Source organism: Opisthocomus hoazin, chromosome 7 (genome assembly GCF_030867145.1).
Source record: "Opisthocomus hoazin isolate bOpiHoa1 chromosome 7, bOpiHoa1.hap1, whole genome shotgun sequence".
Taxonomy (NCBI): Eukaryota; Metazoa; Chordata; class Aves; order Opisthocomiformes; family Opisthocomidae; genus Opisthocomus; species Opisthocomus hoazin.
The window spans coordinates 2,348,481-2,367,388 of NC_134420.1; the positions used below are offsets into that span (position 1 = coordinate 2,348,481).

An 18,908-nucleotide genomic window follows, 5' to 3' on the forward strand; every position below is an offset into this window, starting at 1 on the left:
CAGAAGAAACCCAAGGAAACGCACCCTTTCCCTGCCGGGGTGTCCCCAGCACACGGGCTACGCAGTCAGGCAGATGAGTGTCACCAGCTCTGCGACTCCTTTTCCTTTGCACAGGAAAGCAACAGAGCATCCCCACAACGGAACGAGGTAGAGCAAACTTCTCCGAAAAAGCAGGCTTGAAAATTACACGCGCTTCATCCCTTTTCCCACTTTTTTTCAGTGGGGAAGAGCTCACAATGCAATTTTCCCAGTGCCCCAACGCAGCTCTGCAGAAACCTGCTGCCAGTTCTGTCCCATCCCACAACCCGAACAAGGCTGGCCCACAGGAAGACTTGGGACAGCAAAAGCACGGGAAGCTTTGGGGTTTGGGCCACAATTCCTGCCAAGCCGACGCTGTCCTTTAAGGAGAACAGCAACGGGCTGCCTGAACCGCGGGCTATAGGGCCTGGGATGCTTATGAAGAAGGAAAACAACCCAGAGCCACTAGGAAGAATACGGACAGCGTGTGAAACCATCATGAGGAAGGATATTTCCTCCATATCAGCACTGTTGCACCGTCACTGCACGCACTCCCTCCCCCTCGGCTCCACCAGAAGCCCACTATTTGCCCCCTCCTTACTCCAAACGGGGCAAAGGGGCTCAGGAGTTCATTGAGACGTGGAAATATTTACGCAGGGCGAATCAGAGACGCGGAGGCACTCTAACCCGAGAGGAGCGCACGCTGCCAGCTCTCTCCTTTCCGCTTCAGCTCGATCCCAAGATTACAGCTCCCGAGAGCCGGGGATACGCGGGACAGCAAGGAAGAAGCAGGGCGCTCTCAGACAGCCCAGCCTCATTTTTTGTTTTTAAACACAGGCTTTTCTGCTCTCACACCTTCTGGTTGCTCCTCCAGCGTTTGCTTCACTCTCTCCACGTTCCGCAGCGCCGTCTCTCTCCTGTCACGCTGCCGACCTTCACCGCTGCCTCATGAAAAGCTTGGGAATAAAAGAGGTAACATGGAAAAGGACCACCCCCTCCGCACATCTCGCTTCTGGCCAGAATGCGCCTCACCAGCCGGGATCTCCTGCTCTAGGTAACAGTTCCACCAAGCAACGTCCTGATCCTCCCCCTGGTGCCTTTTATCGGGCGACCTCTTCTCCCAGACTCCGTCAGGACTGGCTCAGGCGCGACAGCGCGGTTCTGCAGTCGGTTCCCGACCCCGAGGGCAGCGAGAACAAAACCCACAGACCACGATCCCACCCCAGAGCCCCTTCCTCAACATTACAGGGTGCGGCTTTATTAAAACTCCTGTTAGCGTACAGCGTGATAGCTAAAACACGTAAGCTCCAGGGAAAGACAAAAAGCAGCCAGTGTTTAATGTCCTGTAGGCAGGAAAGTTTAGGGCTCCACTCACCACCTCGCCCTCTGTAAGACCCGTTCTAGTTGACAGCAGTAAAAGCTTCCAGTCCTGCCTGCCCCGGCCCCGCACCGGCTCACCCACACACCCCAGCACATCGCAAGCAGCGCTGCGAGCCGCACGTCAGCTCTTCTGGCAGCAAGGAAGCCACCCAGCTTCACACCCTTCCAGGCACCCGACCTGGGTGGAAGGGCTACGGAGAGCACACCTCCCTGTCAGACTGCTGCAGAAGCATCAACCCACCTATCTCGTCCTACCAGCCTGCAACCCCGGGCAGATCCCAGCCCGAAACCTCCTCCAGTTCAAGCTCCTGGCACTTCCACAGGGATTCACAGTCCCTGGACAGCCAGCTCACGCTGTTTACTACCGGTGCTGTTTCTACAGCAACAGAGATGCACAAGCACGGACGCTCAGAAACAGAGCGGAGAGAAACCCTGTCAGACAGCTCCCTCCCTCTCCCCCATCACGGATTCACAGGCTACACTTTGTCACCGGGTTTATCTGAACCATCTCAGTGGCACTGCAGACAGCTCTGCATCCTCCTCATCTGGTTCCTAGGAGCTGGGAAAAAAAGAGGTAAATAGAGAGGATCAGCAAACAAAACTTTGGGTTCCTCACATCCCTCGTGGTCTCTCCAGATTAAGCTCCAGGAGCAGAGCTCTTCCAGCATCAGTGACCTACAGCAGCTCACGCTCACTCTCGTTGCACCATCCTGGAGGCTGTGATTTCCCCATCAGGTGAGCAAGGACAAGTGAAAATTAGCCAGTGTGGTCCAAACCGTTCGCATGCAGGCTAAGGGTGGGGGTCACCGAGCATCTCCTAACCGCCCGAGATGTAACATGGAGGTAGCAGAGCATTTGCTCCTCGAGCTGCTGCTTGGCAGTACAGACAGGACCAGAGAGGGAGCAGTAGGAACACACTCTCACTACTCCTTGGCCTTCAAAAATCAGAAGTCATCAGCGCCCTTGCCAAGGGAGATCTGCAGGTACCTGGAGGCGGGCAGCGCAGGGAGCTCACACCACTGTGGAAAGCGCAGATGAAGAACCAAAGTTCCCTACAGCCCCTGCGAGGCTGAGACCCTACCCTGAGCCCTCCAGCACAGGAACCGAGCCTGGACCAGCACAAGCACTTGTGCAGTAGAGTTTGGTCTGCAGCTGAAGCAGCTTGAGACCAACCAAGAGGAAGGACAGCTGTGATGCTGGTTCCAGGTTTTCTTGAAGGGCTTTTTGACGATGCGTTTGTACGTGTGCAGTCACAGACAGCCCCAGCTGCGACGGTCACATCCCCCTTTCCAAACGGGGGCATACGCCGACCCTCTGCTCCCTCCCAACGGGAGGGCTCCGCACAGGTTTGCTCTGTCTGACCCCCACCCCAGGAACACCCAACTTGACCGAGATCCCAGGCTCTCCCAGGCGGCCGGAGACAACTCTCCCAGTTCTGACACGTGCTGCCCGCCCTTCTCACCTCCCAGTGCTTCCCACAGCTTCGTCCCTTCCATAGCTACTTGTCATCCTACCACAGGGTTTGCTCTTCCACTTGGCTCTTCTGCTTCTCCCAAGGCAACCAAGCAAGACCCTTCCCTTCTCTCATCTCCCTCTCCGCCAGGACCAAGAACAGGCAGGACAAGGAGAGAGGAGATCCGCTCAAAGACAACTCCTATTCTCGGAGCTCCGGGCGCAGCAGCTGCCCCCGGCCAGCTCCTGCCACAGGACCGCGCTGCGGACGCGCTGCCCGCTGCCACGGCTGCGCAACACCACGCGGTGACTCAGCGCGGGACGCCGCGTTCCCCCTCACCTTCTACCTCTTCCACTTGCCTTTAACCTCTTCAGCCCAAATAAAAGCAGGTCAGGCATCATGCCTGTGAACTAAGAAGTCGATTCTGGCAGCAAATTGAGCTTTCCAGAGCTCAGGCTACCCAGCCAGAGCTCACCCGTTGCTCCAGAATCAGCAACGCTCTTCCATCTTTGGCAGCACCAGACGTCTCACCCCGAAGACACGTAACTGCTTTCACTCCTATGTTTTCAGAGGAGAGTGTTCGTGCTCCGCCTTGTTTCTCCACCCTCTGAGCATCCCGCCACTTCTCTCCCATGGGCCATTTCTCCCCAAAACCCAGCCAGCGACCTGCAGCTCCCCGCCTGGGTGGCTCCTGACACAATCAGCCAACAATAAAAAGGTACTGGGGGCACGGGGACTGCTCTCCTAACGTGTGTTAGCTGGGATAACCAGCTGGGATAACCCTGTGAAAACCTACTCCTGCTTATTAACAGCAGACATAGACACAACTTGCAAATATTGTTCGGTAACTCATGGGAACTTCAAGCTCAGGCAGCACCACAGCTCAGAATCACAGAATGTTTGGGGCTGGAAGGGACCTCTGGGGTCACCCAGTCCAACCCCCTGCCCAAGCAGGGTCACCCAGAGCAGGCTGCACAGCACCGCGTCCAGGCAGGGCTGGAATATCTCCAGAGAAGGAGACTCCACAGCCTCCCTGGGCAGCCTGGGCCAGGGCTCCGTCACCCTCAGAGGGAAGAAGTTCTTCCTCATCTTCAGCTGGAGCTTCCTCTGCTTCAGTTTGTGCCCATTGCCCCTTGTCCTGTCACTGGGCACCACTGCAAAGAGTCTGGCCCCGTCCTCCTGACCCCCACCCTGCAGATATTTAGAGGCATTTTGAAGGTCCCCTCTCAGCCTTCTCTTCTCCAGGCTGAACAAGCCCAGCTCCCTCAGCCTCTCCTCAGAGGAGAGATGCTCCAGTCCCCTCCTCATCCTCGTAGCCCTCCGCTGGACTCTCTCCAGTAGCTCCTCATCTTTCCGGAACTGGGGAGCCCAGCACTGGACACAGCACTCCAGATGGGGCCTCACTGGGGCAGAGCAGAGGGGGAGGAGAACCTCCCTCGCCCTGCTGCCCACACTCCTCCTGATGCACCCCAGGATCCCATTGGCCTTCTTGGCAGCCAGGGCACACTGCTGGCTCATGGCCAACCTGTCATCCACCAGGACACCCAGGTCCCTCTCCGCAGAAAGCTCCCAGGACACGCTCAAGGCACAGCCAGGCCTGGGACAGAAAGACACCAGCAAAGACATTTACCTCTTGTGTTCCTCTCCGCCGACACCGATCATCACCCGGCTGGTTTCAGGGACGCCTTCTCCCAGGGACCAGCGCACTCTCGCACCTTTCAGGATCCAAACGCTCGCAGGGATTTCGACAGCTTTCCAAGGATAGCCTTCAGCTGCGCCTAGCTCCCACCAAAGAGCTGCCCAGATCAAATCCGAACAGTCCCTAAATTATTTAGAGCTCAATTATTACACCTGGGTCGTTTGGCATGACTCATTTGTCCAGTTTGAGGCAGAGGCATGTGGGAGAGATTAATTACCCTACTCACACGGGTCCTGTCTAGACTAGGAAAGCGAGGTGTGTCCAGCAGCTGAGAGACATCTGGCCAGCTGGGGTTCCACACCGGGCTCTCCGGCAGACAAACTCCCAGCCCTTCCGGTCAACCGGAGGGAGCATCGCTTGGCAGGGCAAGGGATTCTTTACAGTGAGGGTGGTGAAACACTGGAACGGGTTGCCCAGAGAGGTAGTGGAGGCCCCATCCCTGGAAACATTCCAGACCAGGTTGGACAGGGCTCTGAGCAACCTGATCTAGTTAGCGGTGTCCCTGCTCGCTGTGGGGGGGTTGGACTAGGTGACCTCTGGAGGTCCCTTCCGACCCAAAACTTTCTGTGATTCTATGATTCCCAGCACCGAGTTTCAAATTGAGGGGCAACGTGCAACCACCCAGATTCTCACCCCAGCGCACGCGGCTCGTCCGACGCTTCGGTATGGGAACCACACTGGTAGGCTCACCCCAGCACACACGCACGAGTCCCCGGGCAACGGCACCAGCCCTGGGAAAGCCGGTACGCAGCAGGACTGGCCTCCCTCAGGCACACCAAGGTCTGAGGATGGCAAATGGTAGAAACCCTGAGGAAGCGTTACCCGGTGGTGAGCAGCATCGCAAGGAGTACAAACACGAAGTCAGACCGAACCCGGTGGAAAGGTGCTGCTCGTTGCATCCCACCATTGGGACAGTGCGAGCCGCTCGCTACAGAGCAAGCGCAGCCGCCTGACCAGCACAGGGAGGGCAAGCTGCTGCGTCCTCCTCTTCGCTATCTCACCAGACACGAGCAGTGTCCCGCCAGCCCACAGCCTGCTCCTTGCTGACCTCCCTCTCTCAGCTCTGAAGCCACCTGTCCCCTTCACGGTGTGAGGATAAGGGCTGGAACTTTGTCACAAGTGTCGCGTCAACGGCAACAGGCGTGGGCCTTGCTGGTCAGTGGGTTGTGTCCTGCACTTGACATCACCCCATCCCGCAGAACAGATTTGGTATCGCTGACAGGAACAACTTGAAACCCACAAGATTCGAGTGGTTGCGACTCTGGGTGCCTGTCAGAGCCAGCCTTGCCACCCCTCGGGCACGGGGAGCACACACCTGAGCGTGCTGGTGCCACCCCACAGCACACACACGGCTGCAGGAGAAACCTTTTCCCCTACGCTCCTCACGCTTCAGCCCTCAGCTGACTCCACAGACTGTAAAGCTCACGTGAACTCTCGCCTCGGGGATAGCGTGGACACCAACATGTAAGGACAAGTTGGCCAACTGCTGTTTACAGGAGAGGCCTCCTCTCCAATTTCACGTCAGGATCGGACCAGGGGGCAGGGCAGGGCAGTGCTAAGGCAGGACACGGGCTGCCCCAAGCGATGGGAGAGACAGCATTTCTCCCTCTGGCTCTCCTCTCCTATACACTCGAGCACCCAGAGCGCTTCACAGGGGGTGGGTCTGCTCCTCCGCAGGCCCAGCTCCCCTCATGGGTGTCACTGGGACGGTCACTCCGGGCCCAGGCACCGCCAGACCTTCAGCAGAGCTGCGCCCGAGCCCCCGAGGGCAGGGCCGGCTCCACCGAGGCTCTCTCCAGCGGCCCAGCCAGTTGAAGAGGTTCCTACCCCACCCCGTCTCCCCAGCTCAGACCGCCACCTCTCCAGTCTCGTCAGGTTTGCTGGTGGGGCAGCGAGCTCGCTAGCTGAGCGCAGACAACACCTTGGATCAGATGCCCTCCCCCCCGCCCCATCTTTCATCTAGGGCACCATCCACAAGGCCCCGAAGCAGCATTCGGCTCGGGGGCACCCGAGGCGCTCAGAGGGAGGGAGAGAACCTCTGAAACCAGCTCCGCTGCACCGGCAATCCCAGCTGGGAACCACACCCCGAGACGCAGCCCGCTGACGTGACGGCGGCCCACGGCGGGCAGGGTTTGTCGACGGGGTAAGGGCACCCTCCCACCGTGCTCCCCGACGCCGTCCCGAAGCGATCCAGCGCCGCTGCCCTTCACTTCTCCAGCGCCGTCACCGAAAGCGTACGGAATTCAGCGACGTGCTAACCCCAACTCCTCATTCGGAGTCTTGCCAGCCTTAGCTCACGCTCAAGCCCTGGAGGAGACAGCAGCCAAGATCTCCTCGCACTTCCAGCGCCCGGGAACTCTCAACGACTCCGCTGCAGAGGGGCAGGCAGACGCCAGCCCCACGTCCCGCTGAGGAGCCCTTCGGCAGCTCCGCAGTTTCACACAGATCTGGAGGGGTCAAGCGGCTGAAGACTGGAGCAAGAGAGCAGCCCCTGCTCGGTGGAGCACCACGCACGCTCTCGGTGCCGCGACGGCGGGGCAGGCACGCCTCACCCCCAGCAGCCAGGCACATCTCCCGGACGCCAAACGGCCCCTCCGGCAGCGGTGTCCGGACACTAGCCAGCGTGCCGAACAGCTCCCGAGCACCACCAGGAGATTCCTGCCCTGCTGATGGCCTGGCACAGATCTCACCTTCTCTAAAAATGAAGGTACATACACGCAATGGTTTCTCCTCAGGCTTTCACATCACCTCACAGAGATCCTGGTGAGCTCCGAGGCGGCACAAGGCAGACGACGCACTGCGAGGAAACTGGTTGGACAGCCCGAAGCGGGCAGAGAGCCCGAGCACCTCAGCACCAGACCAACCAAACTTCCTTTTCTCCACAGCTGTTAGTCCACAGCCAGAGCCGCCCACGTTGCCGCTCCTGCCTTTGAGAAGTCCAGGGTCCTGCTCCAAGAGCCAGCGTGCCCTCGGCCTCCTCGTGGGCAGCTGAACGGCTCGGTGCGACACGGGCTGGGTGCGACCACCCGGTGACGGCCGGTGGAAGGCTTCCGAGCCGCAGCATGGGACCATCGCATCGTTGGAGCCAGGACCGGACCGTCACTCAGCACGCGGGACACGACGGAGCATCTCAGCTCCTCGATTAAGGGCCTGCAAAACACGCAGCTGCGGCTTGTAAAGCCGGTACCTCAAACCAGTCCCCGAAGTACCGCCTCAGTACGGAGCCAAGGAGCAGAAACACGTACACAGACTTCGAAGCAAACTACTCCGCGGTGCTGGACAAGTCCCACCCTCACTACTCACGGTGCGGGGAGGCCCAGCTGGATCTCTGGGTGAGGGACACGGACAGCCCTCAACCCGCTGCGCTCTCCCCACTCACGCAGCATCGTCCACAGGCGAGCGCAGGACATCCTCCCAGTGACAGCCCCGCACCCAGACCAGCTCACCCGGGCCTTCAAAGTCTTGGGAGCCACGGATGCTGAGCCTTGGCTAGGAAGCCAGCGCAGCTAGAGCAGTGTGGCCCAGCCAACGTACGCGTCCTTCTGTTACGCAGGGATGTGTGAACGGGCAGAGACTTCTCGTAGCAGCGCGGCCACGTCCGCAGCAGAGGGGAATCTCTCCTCAGAACCCAGATCTTTCACCAATACTGACAAATCCACTCAGAAAACATACACAGATCAGATTTTTGTTGAACCCCAGGAAGGTAACAGTGTTGCTCACTAAATAAAATACCACCAAAAGCTCCACACTTCTCCACGTCCGGACGGAAGCTGGTCTGGTTTCCAGGCCGGGGCGACACACCGAATGATGCTGTCGGTGTAATTACCCCGGCACACCAGATCGCCAGCTTCTCCAGCCGTCTCAGGCCACTGGTACCATCAAACCACGCTGCTCGCCCATGTAATTAATTCAGCCCCTTCGCCAACATAAACTATTCTGGCCAAGGTTGTTTGGCTGGTAGGACTACTATCACACCTGGATTTATTTTTTTTTTAAATATACTTGTTCTTTCGCTATCACACCCGCATTGATCCCCAGTCACACACACGCAGCACAGCTCACAGCAGCCGAAACGTACTGCACAACCAACTACCTGTTTCCCTACCTAGAACTTTTAATGTAGGCACGTTAAAACCAACTCCCAAGACCCAGGCGCACGTAGGAGTAGGATATTCAAATAAGTTGTATTCAGCACGTTTGTCTTCCCGGATAATTCACTCGTGATACCTCGTTCTGCAAGGGCCAGAAACACTAGCTAAGAGAACAGCTCCCCGTATCTTGGGGGGAGGGAATAAATCCTTTTAAGGTCCTTCAACAAGGGAGCTTCACCGACCCAGCAAAAGAGCTGGAAGTTCCCAGGAAAAATGGCCAGCAGGTCGAGGGAGGTTCTCCTCCCCCTCTGCTCTGCCCCAGTGAGGCCCCATCTGCAGTGCTGTGCCCAGTTCTGGGCTCCCCAGTTCAAGAAAGATGAGGAGCTACTGGAGAGAGTCCAGCGGAGGGCTACGAGGATGATGAGGGGACTGGAGCATCTCTCCTCCAAGAAGAGGCTGAGGGAGCTGGGCTTGTTTAGCCTGGAGAAGAGAAGGCTGAGAGGGGACCTTCGAAATGCCTCTAAATATCTGCAGGGTGGGGGTCAGGAGGACGGGGCCAGACTCTTCCCAGTGGTGCCCAGCGACAGGACAAGGGGCAGCGGGCACAAACTGAAGCAGAGGAAGTTCCAGCTGAACAGGAGGAAGAACTTCTTCCCTCTGAGGATGATGGAGCCCTGGCCCAGGCTGCCCAGGGAGGCTGTGGAGTCTCCTTCTCTGGAGATCTTCAAGCCCTGCCTGGACGCGGTGCTGTGCAGCCTGCTCTGGGTGACCCTGCTTGGGCAGGGGGTTGGGCTGGGTGACCCCAGAGGTCCCTTCCAACCCCGAACCTTCTGTGATTCTGTGTAATTCTGTGAAAAGCGAAGCAGGAGGCGTGAATTAAGCCTCACTCACCACGCTGGGGTCAAGCCTCCTCTGCTCGGCTGCAGGCCAGCGGAGACGACGCGCACAGGAGGCCGCAGCAGCCTAGGTGAGCCTCATCCTCTGCTCGCCGCCCATGTGCCTTCCCAAGCCCCTTAAGCACGTAGCTCATCAGCGTGCGGCCATTTATCCAGCTTAGCACGTTCTGCTGGAGTTCAGGCCACCTACACCGGGACAGCAGCTCCTCCTGATGATTGTTATTTGTGAGATTATAAGCAGTTTTTGTTAAGTTCCTGGCCACTCGTCCCCTTCAGCTGCCCTGTCTTCATCCCACCATTCTGGGTTACTTCTGGTCACAGCGGAGCTAAGATCATAGCTCAACCAAAATCTGCAGCCGGCACTGCCTCCAAAGAGAAGCCATCCCGCCACCCTGACTGCTGGCTACAGGAACGGTCGCTCCCCAGTCAGACCAGCACCCCGAGCAGCGTGCTGCCCCGCTGTGGGAACGAGCGCGTCAGGATGAGGGAGGAAGTGGGACCGCTGCTTTCGGCAGCGCTGCCAAATTAAAGCACTCACCAAAGCACTCGGGAAAAACAAGTCATCTTGAAGGGCCCACAGATGTATTACAGTTTGGGTTTGTTTTTTTTGTAAGCATCCTCTCAAAAAAGAGAAAAAGATTAAAACCCACTTGAAATCAGAGTCGCTTCAGGTTCCCGACGCGGGCTAAGGCAGCTGACTATCAAAGTATGGACGCCCGTCACCAAATCACCTCGTCTGACAACCCTCTCTGCCAAAAGCAGCCACGCAACAGACGCCGAGCACCACCAGAAAAGATCACACACCTTCACTAAACCAGGTGTGTGGACAAATCACGGCCTATGCAGCATCCTCCTCCTCGCAGGGGCCAGCGCTGGAATAACCATTTCTACCCTCACCAGAGGATTTCCATCCCCAGGCCACCGACCAGGCGCTTGCTCCCCAGCACCCTTTCTACGGCCGGGCACCCAGCAGCACCAAAAGAGCAACACGAACCACTCGCTCCAGAGGGCAAAGCTTACTGCCCAGTACCACGCTGGCTGATTTCAGAGTATTAAAGGATAAGGACTTACCTTTACAGACAGCGCCTTGAAGGTGAGGGTACGCATACTGGTGCGACTCGGAGAGGAACTCCACCACAGCTTCAGCTCTCACGGAGCTGACGCTCCCCCTTCCCTTCCCAGGGGGTCTGCAACTGCCTCAAACCAACGCGAAACCAACCCGGAGGAGACACAGCAGCTTCCCCGCCATCCCCGGGAATATCATCTCGGGCTCTCAGAGCAGCTGCTCCCAAGCTGCTCCCGGTTACGGCCCGACTCCCCGACCATCGGCTTCACGCAGTCCCCCGAACAGCAGCGCAAACATCAGACAAACCAGAGCTCCTGACAGGGCCTAACCGGGACCCGACTGCTGGAACAGCTCCCTCCGAAAGAAAACACCAGGACAAGACACGTGCACAGGCACCAGCAGATCTGAGCCTGAAGCTGGTTTTCTCAGATTTCGCAGCACGCTCAAATCAAGTCCAGGCCCACGTAACGGTAACTTCAGCTTCTCCGCTTGTTACAAACACATGGAGAAAACCTGCTGCGCCAGAAACTCCACCAACACTCATTTTGTTTCTATCCAGCAGCTTCGCAGAGCATCTTACCCAGTCTCAGCCTCCAACCCCCCGCTCTTCCCGAGCTCAGCAGCCAAGTGCCCTTCATCAGGGCAAACTTTGTGACACAGACAGGACCCACGCAGCCATCTAACCCACCGCCAGCTCAGCTAGAACCTCCAGGCAGGCTGCAGCGATCCACCACAACGCTTTTTTGGGTTGTTTGAATCTGTTGCCAGCAAAAAGCCTTTCCTTTCTTCAGTTGCAACAGAACCAAGAACGGAATACGGTTGTTTAGGGCCAATACTGACCAGTCTTTGGCTGTAACGGATCCTTTCTTCCTCGGGCTCCATCTCCGACTCTTCTGAAGAGAGCGAGAAGGACACGCCAGGACTGCTGTCTTCCTCCTCTTCCTCCTTTGAAGCCAGAGGGAAACAGTGAAGCAGGGCACACAGACGTGAGACGCCTACACCCCTCATTTCTCTGCTCGTTTCGAGGCCGATCCCACACCGCTGCGCAGGGCGAAGCGAACCCAGCGGCCGAGCCCACCTCAACTTCCAGCGCTCCCATGCTAACTTTAGGCATGACCTAGGGTAAATGACTCCACCAGCTGCTCTGTAACACGACATGAGCTGCAGGTCTCGGATCAGGAAAAGGCCTCCGCCCCGCTCTGCTACCAGCCCAAACGGCAGCTCAGCTGGCCCACGCCGGGACACGGACCGGGCACGCCGCTGTCAACCCCTCGACGGCAGCCGGGAAGCAGCCTGCTTTCCCCAGAGCACCGGGATTAAGGCATTAGAGACCCAGCTCCTCCAAACCAGGCGCTTGCCGTCCCCTGGACACCCCGCACCGCGGCACTCGGGAGAAGCCGCACCGGCACAGAACATCTCCCGTGGAGAGGGCAGGCGGCACGGGCTCTGTCCCACACACAGCACCTCGGAGGGGACTAACTCCTGTCCGGGGACAAGACCTCCGCATCTCCAAACCTGCCGCCTCGTGACACCGCGCAGCGAGACGGGGAACCCTCCCCCGGCGTCAGACGGCACCTTTTATTTATTAAAAGGAACCGAAGGAAACCAAACCCCAGCTATCTCGCAGCTCTTCACCCCCACCACTGTGCTGAACGCGGGACCTTCGGGGAGCGTGACGGAACCGCTGTCCGGCTCTGCCCCGACCCTCCGAGCGCGGTTTGACGGCAGAGCGGCTCAAGCCCCCCTACCCCCCACCCCACCAGCATCTCCCCCCCCCCAGCCCGTACCACCCGGGACCCAGCCACGGCACCCAGGGCAGTTTCCCCGCACTTCTCCAAACTCTCGGTTACAAACCGGAGTGCCACGCACCGGCCACGCAACACCCGCACCGAGGGGGGGGGACGGGACACCCCCGGCCTCATAGCCGAGGTCTCTCACCCCACCCCCCCACACCCCCCTCGGGGAGGGAGCGAGCCCCGGCCGAGCCGTCCGGTAGAACAAAGCGGCGGGGGGAAGGGGGGGGGCGGGAAGCCCCGGGACGTCGAGCTGTCAGCCAGCACCCCCCTGCTCTCAGACCCCCCCCCAGATTTCCCGGGGGCCGCAGGGGAGAGGAAGCCCCGCCCGCACCCTCCCGGCCGGGGCAGCGGCCCCGCCGCCCGGCCCCGCTCCGGGGACCCGCGGAAACTTCGCGGCCGGCCCGGGGGCGGCTGACCGACGCCGGGACCACCCCCCCCCCCGTCCCCCCCCCCTCAGCCCAGCTCCCCGCGAGTGGCTCACCAGGTCTCTCCGGCGCCTTTGTCCTCTTCTAGCGCCGAGACAGGGAGAAACAGAAGAGACGGAGGAGGGACCCCCCCGGGTCAGGCAGCGATCGCGCCCCGGGCCCGGGCCCGGCCCCGCCGCCCCCCCGGCCCCGCCGCTCCTCCCCCCCCCCAGCCGCGGTGAGCGGGCGCTGACAGCCCCGCCGGCCGCCCCGGGCCGCCCTCCGCTCCCGCGGGCCCCGCTCCCCGGCCCGGCGCCGCGTTCCCTCACCGCCGCGCCCCGCCGCACCTCACCCCCCCCCCCCCCCCCCGTCCCCCCAGCCCCGCCACCGGGGACCGGGCCGCCGCCGGCCTCCCCGCCGGCACCCGCTGCGCCGTGCCCCGCCACCACCGCCCCGCCGCACGCTCCCCTCCCCGGCCCGGCCCGGGACGCCGTTCCCCTCCTCACACAGGAGCCGCCGCCGCCATTTTGAACCCGTCAGAGTCTCACATACACACTGACTCGGCCGCCGCACTGCGCCTGCGCCGCCCGCAACCTCCCCTGACCCCCCCCGGCCGCCTCCCCCGCCGCCCGCAGCGCGCATGCGCCGGCCGGGCCTGGCTCCCCCCCCCCCCCTCCCCGGCCCCGCTTCGGCGCCGGGGCACGGGGCGCGCGCACGCGCCCCAGCGGCCCCGCCCCGCCGGAGCGGGAGCGAGCGCGCACGCGCGGCGCGGAGGACTTGCCCCGCCCCCCGGTTGGCCCCGCCCCCCCTCCTGTTGCCTGCGCATGCTCGCGGGGCGGGGGGAGGAGCGGGCTCGCGCACGCACCGGGAGCGCGCGGGCAGCTCCCGCCCCTCCAGGCACCCCGCGCGCGCCCGCGGTCACGCGTGTTGGGGGGGGGGGGGGGGAGGAGGGGGAGCTGCGCGCGTGCAGGCGGGGGCACGTGCGTGTAGGTACACGTCCCCCTGCGCGGGCACGGGCGCGCGCGCGCTGACCCCTGCGCGGACAGGCACGCGGGTGCCCGTGCACAGCGCAGGCACGGGCACGTGCGCGCAGCGCACAGGGGTGCGCACGTGTGGGCTGCGGGACACGCGGGGACACGCCTGTGCACATGGGACGCGCGTGTGCACACACCTGTACACAGCACACACGTGTACACACCTGTGCACATGGGACACGTGTGCACACACCTATACGCACGCAGCACAAGCAGACACACGCCTGTGCACATGGAGCACACCCCCCCACCTATGCACACGCAAGAGACACGTGTACACACCTGTGCACATGGGACATGCGTGTGTACGCACCTACACACATGGGGCACACATGTGTACACACCTGTGCACATGGGACATGCGTGTGCATGCACCTATACACACAGAGCACATGCAGACACACACCTGTGGACCGCAGGACACACCTATACACACCTATACACAAGCAGCACACATGTAGACGCACCTATGTACATGGAGCACACCCGTATACACACCTGTACACACAGCACACACGTGTACTCACCTGTGTGTACCCAGCACACATGTATATGTACCTGTGTACACACAGCACACACATATACACACCTATGTACACACATGACATGTATACACACCTACGTATGCACAGCACGCACGTACACACACCTGTGTAAACACAGGACACGTATACACAGCTGTACACGTGCAGCACACACGTATACACACCTATGTGCATGCAGCACACACATATACACATCTGTACACACAGCACACATATACACACACCTATGTACATGCAGGACACATGTATACACACCTATGCACACACAGCACACGTATACACACCTACACACATGCAACACATGTATACACACCTATGCACATGCAGCACACACGTATACACAACTGTACACACAGGACACGTATCACAGCTACACACATGTAACACATATACACACCTATGTACATGCAACACACACATGTACACACATATGTACATGCAGGACATGTATACACACCTATGCACAATCAGCACATGTATACACACCTACACACACGCAGGACACATATACATACCCATACACATGCAGCACACACATATACACACGCAGGACATGTATACACACCTATGTACGTGGAGCAAATGTACACACGCCTACACACACGACACACATGTATACACACCTATGTACATGCAGCACACATGTATACACACCTATACATGTGCAGCACACATGGATACACACCTATGCACAGACAGGATACACGTATACACACCTATACACATGCAACACACGTATACACACCTATGCACATGCAGCACACATACACACACCTATGTACACACAGGACATGTATACACGCCTATGCACATGCAGGACACACATACACACACCTATGTATACACAGGACACACACACCTATGCACAAGCAAGACAGGTGTACACACCTATGTACATGCAGCACACACGTATACACACCTATGTACATGCAGGACACACAGCACACATACACACCTGTACACATGCAGGACACACATATACACATGTATGTACAAGCAGGACACATATACACACCTATGTACATGCAGCACACACGTATTCATGCCTACATACATGTAGGACACATATACACCTGTACACACAGCACACGTATACACACATATGTACACTCAGGACACATATACACACATAGCACACGTATGCACACCTATGTACATGCAGGACCCATACAAACCTGTACACACAGCACAGGTATACACACATATGTACATGCAGGACACATATACACACCTATACACATGCAACACACCTCCGCACACGCAACACGCATACACACACCTATGCACACGCAACACGCGTATACCCGTGTGTCCTCACATACACCCATGCACATGCAGCACACACGTCCACACGCCTCTGCACACGCAGCACACGCCCACACACCTATGCACACGCAACCCATGTATACACACACAACACACGCCCACACGCCCACGCACACGCAACACACGCCCACACGCCTACGCCCCCCGCGCCCCTGCCCCAGCCCCCGGACGCCGCGCTGACCAGCGTTGAGCTTTAATGGCGGCGCGGCCCCGCCGCCAGCCCCGTCGCCCCTCGCTCGCCGGCCCGCCAGCGCCAAGGGGACCCCCCCTCACCCCGCGCCCCCCAAAATCAGTTCTGGGCCCGGGGGCTGGGCGCGGGTGCCGGGGGATGGCTTCGTCGCGCTCGGGGCGACGCCATCGCGCCGGCCGCCCCAAGCATGGCGGCGGTGGTCAACGAGGTCCGTGGCAGGGCGACGGCGGGAGGTCCCGGGGGGCTACGCCGGGGTTGAGGGGGGGGCTCAGCAGACCACGCAGCCCCTCCCGCGTCGCCTCCGGCGCTGGCTCCGGCGCGTGGCGCTGAGCGCGGCACCGCAGGCCTGGACGAAGATGGCCGCGACGTTCTCCTGGTACCTGGCCGAGCACTCCGAGTAGGACACGGCGTGGACCTGCCGGGCCATGGCCTCTCCCTGTGGGCGGCCGTGGGGTCAGACCCCCGTGGGGACCCCAGCACCCCATGGCGGGGGGCACCCCAGGGGTGCCGGGGAGGGGGTGACGCTTGCCTGCTGGCGGGAGATGGCTTCCTGACGGCCCTCCGGGTCCCGCCGCAGGTCGGTCTTGCAGCCCACCAGCAGCACCGGGACGCCCTTGCAGAAGTGGTTCACCTCCGGGTACCACTGCGGGGAGGGGGACGGGTGTCACCCGGGGTGGGGACGGGGACATGGGATGGGCAGCAGCTCCACACCACCTCCCATGGATGGGGTGGGTGGCTGGTCACCTTGGTGAGGACGTTGTCGTAGCTGATGGGGTTGGTGACGTCGAAGCAGATGAGGACCACGTTCGCTTCCGAGTAGGACAGCGGGCGAAGCCTGTCGTAGTCTTCCTGTCCTGCCGGGCAGAGGAGAAGACCATCACGCACCAGTTCCTTACTGGGCTGGGTCCTCCCCCAGCCTGGGACCGCATCTGCCTCTCCAACCTTGGGGCGCAGTGTGGCTCTGGGGACACCGAGGCAGCAGGGTGACCACCTCTGGGGACACCAAGCAGCAGGGTGACCACCTCTGGGGTCACCAAGCAGCAGGGTGACCAACTCGGGGGACACCGAGGCAGCAGGGTGACCACCTCGGAGGACACCAAGCAGCAGGGTGACCACCTCTGGGGTCACCAAGGCAGCAGGGTGACCACCTCGGGGTCCGCTGGCTGGCCGGCTGCGGGCTGACCTGCCGTCACCCCACGGTCAGCACCCGGGGACGCCCCTCCACGGCACGACCCACGGCGGGGCGCGACGCCCCGGACCCTCACGACCGCCGTCCCCCCCGTGTCCCACCTGCCGTGTCCCAGAGGTGGATCTTCACCGGCTTGCCGCCCACCTGGAGGGAGGCCGTGTACTTCTCGAAGACGGTGGGGACGTAGACCTGGCGGGGGGACAGCGGGGCATGAGACGGGTCCCGGCGGTGACGGGGGGCGCCGACGGAGCGGACCCCCCCCCCCCCACCTCCCTGGGGATGTGTCCCCTGTACCTGGGGTTGGGAGAAGGTGGGTCCTTGTCCCACCCCCGGTGTGAACCGAGGTGCTGGGGTCTCTGTGGGCTGTCCCCCCAGGTCCCACGTGTCCCACAGACCCCCCCTCCCCATCCCAGACCCCCCCAGGTGACGCAGAGGTGCCCATCAGCCCCATGCTGGGCGACCCCCAGCCCCCCGACCCCGTGTCCTGCTGCGAGTGACCCCGCTGTCACCGCGCCCGTCACCCTTCGCCCGCGACGCTGCTCCGGTGGCCGCGGCTCGTGACCCCCACTCGCGACCGTGTCCCACCCGGGGTGGGGGGGGTCGGTACCTTGGGGAAGTCCCCCCTGGCGAAGGCCACCAGCAAAGACGTCTTCCCGCAGCCCCCGTCCCCCACCACCACAGCCTTGACCTCGGCCTCGGGGGGTCCCGGGCTCTGCCCCCTCTGCTCCCGCTGCATGGGGGTGTCCGGAGGGGACACGGAGCCCGCTCGGCCGCGGATGGGGACGGCGATGGGGACAAGGCGGCGGGAAGCACTGGCCCAGCCCCAAGCCCCGGTTTTATTGCCCCCAGCACCCACGGGGGGCAAAGTCCGGGGTGGAGGGAGGTGCGGGGGGGTGACTCACAGCCCCGGCCCCCCCCTCCCCGGTCCGTGCCACCCTCCCGTCACAGCCGGTGACGCCCTGCCAATGCCGAGCCATGACCCCGCCGGGAAGCCCAGCGGGACCTGGCCGGGGTGGGCAGACCCCCCACGTTGCCCACCCCATACGACCCACAGCAATCACAGCCCCCCCCCCCCCCCCCCCCCATGGGATGGGGACCCCCCCACAGCCCCGCTCCGGGGTGCGGGAGCTCAGAGGCTGCCCAGACACGAGGGGTTTGGGACGCGGGGGTTTTCTGGGTGGCGGGTGGGCTTGGGGACCCCCATGTGTGGGTGCCCCCTCCCGCCAGCTTCCCCAGCCCGGCCGGGGGTCCGCCAGGGGGGCCGGGCAGGGGTGTCAGCAGTCCCAGCAGTAATTAGCCGGCTTAACGAGCCGAAGGAGCGGCTTCCCGCCCTTGCTTGGGGTGCTGGGGGGGTGGGTGCTCAGCCCACCGCCTGGCCGTGCCCCCCCACCAACACGGGGCGGGGGGCTGTGGCTGGAGGGGACGTGGGGGACAGCTGGTGCCGCTCTGGGAGGGAAGGAGAGACCGCGTCCCCCACGTCCCAGCTTGGAGGTCCCCGAGACCCCCTCCCCGCCCTCCTCTGCCACCCCAAGGTGGGGTCAACGGGTGCTTCTGGCCCCAAGGTGGGGTCAACAGGTGCTTCTGGTGTGGGGGTGCAGGGATTGGGGGGGGGGGGGGGATCGTGTGCGCCGTTCTGTGCCGTACCCGATCTCCTGCCTCCAGCCCCCCAGCTCCCTCGGTGGGTGCCAGCCCGGCCAGGTGGGCACGGCAGCCCCCAGACCCCAGCTGGGTCGTCGGAACCGACGGCTCGGACGCCAAACCCCCCCCCCCAGGCCTGAGGAAGGCGACGCGGCGGCGATTCGCAAGGCGGGAGGCTGGCAG

The 18,908-nt window shown here is 61.5% G+C and overlaps 2 protein-coding genes across 2 annotated transcripts in view; both read right to left on the reverse strand.

Annotated features, from left to right (window-relative positions):
* KDM2A (lysine demethylase 2A) overlaps positions 1–13,383 on the reverse strand; it is a 52,893-nt gene extending 39,510 nt beyond the window's left edge. The window contains exons 1-3 of the mRNA XM_075425955.1: positions 13,310–13,383; positions 12,881–12,908; positions 11,444–11,548 (exon numbers count right to left, since the gene is read on the reverse strand). Coding sequence (XP_075282070.1) covers positions 11,444–11,548; positions 12,881–12,908; positions 13,310–13,329 — 153 coding nt within the window. The 5' untranslated portion in view covers positions 13,330–13,383. The remainder of the gene's footprint in view (positions 1–11,443; positions 11,549–12,880; positions 12,909–13,309) is intronic.
* Positions 13,384–16,166: 2,783 nt separating this feature from the next.
* Positions 16,167–17,823, reverse strand: LOC142361883 (rho-related GTP-binding protein RhoF-like). The gene is made up of 5 exons (XM_075425696.1): positions 17,695–17,823; positions 17,189–17,276; positions 16,643–16,752; positions 16,428–16,541; positions 16,167–16,334 (listed from the first exon to the last, which is right to left on the reverse strand). Exons 1-5 carry the CDS (start codon positions 17,821–17,823, stop codon positions 16,167–16,169), a joined length of 609 nt encoding a protein of 202 aa, XP_075281811.1.
* Positions 17,824–18,908: the final 1,085 nt, after the last annotated feature.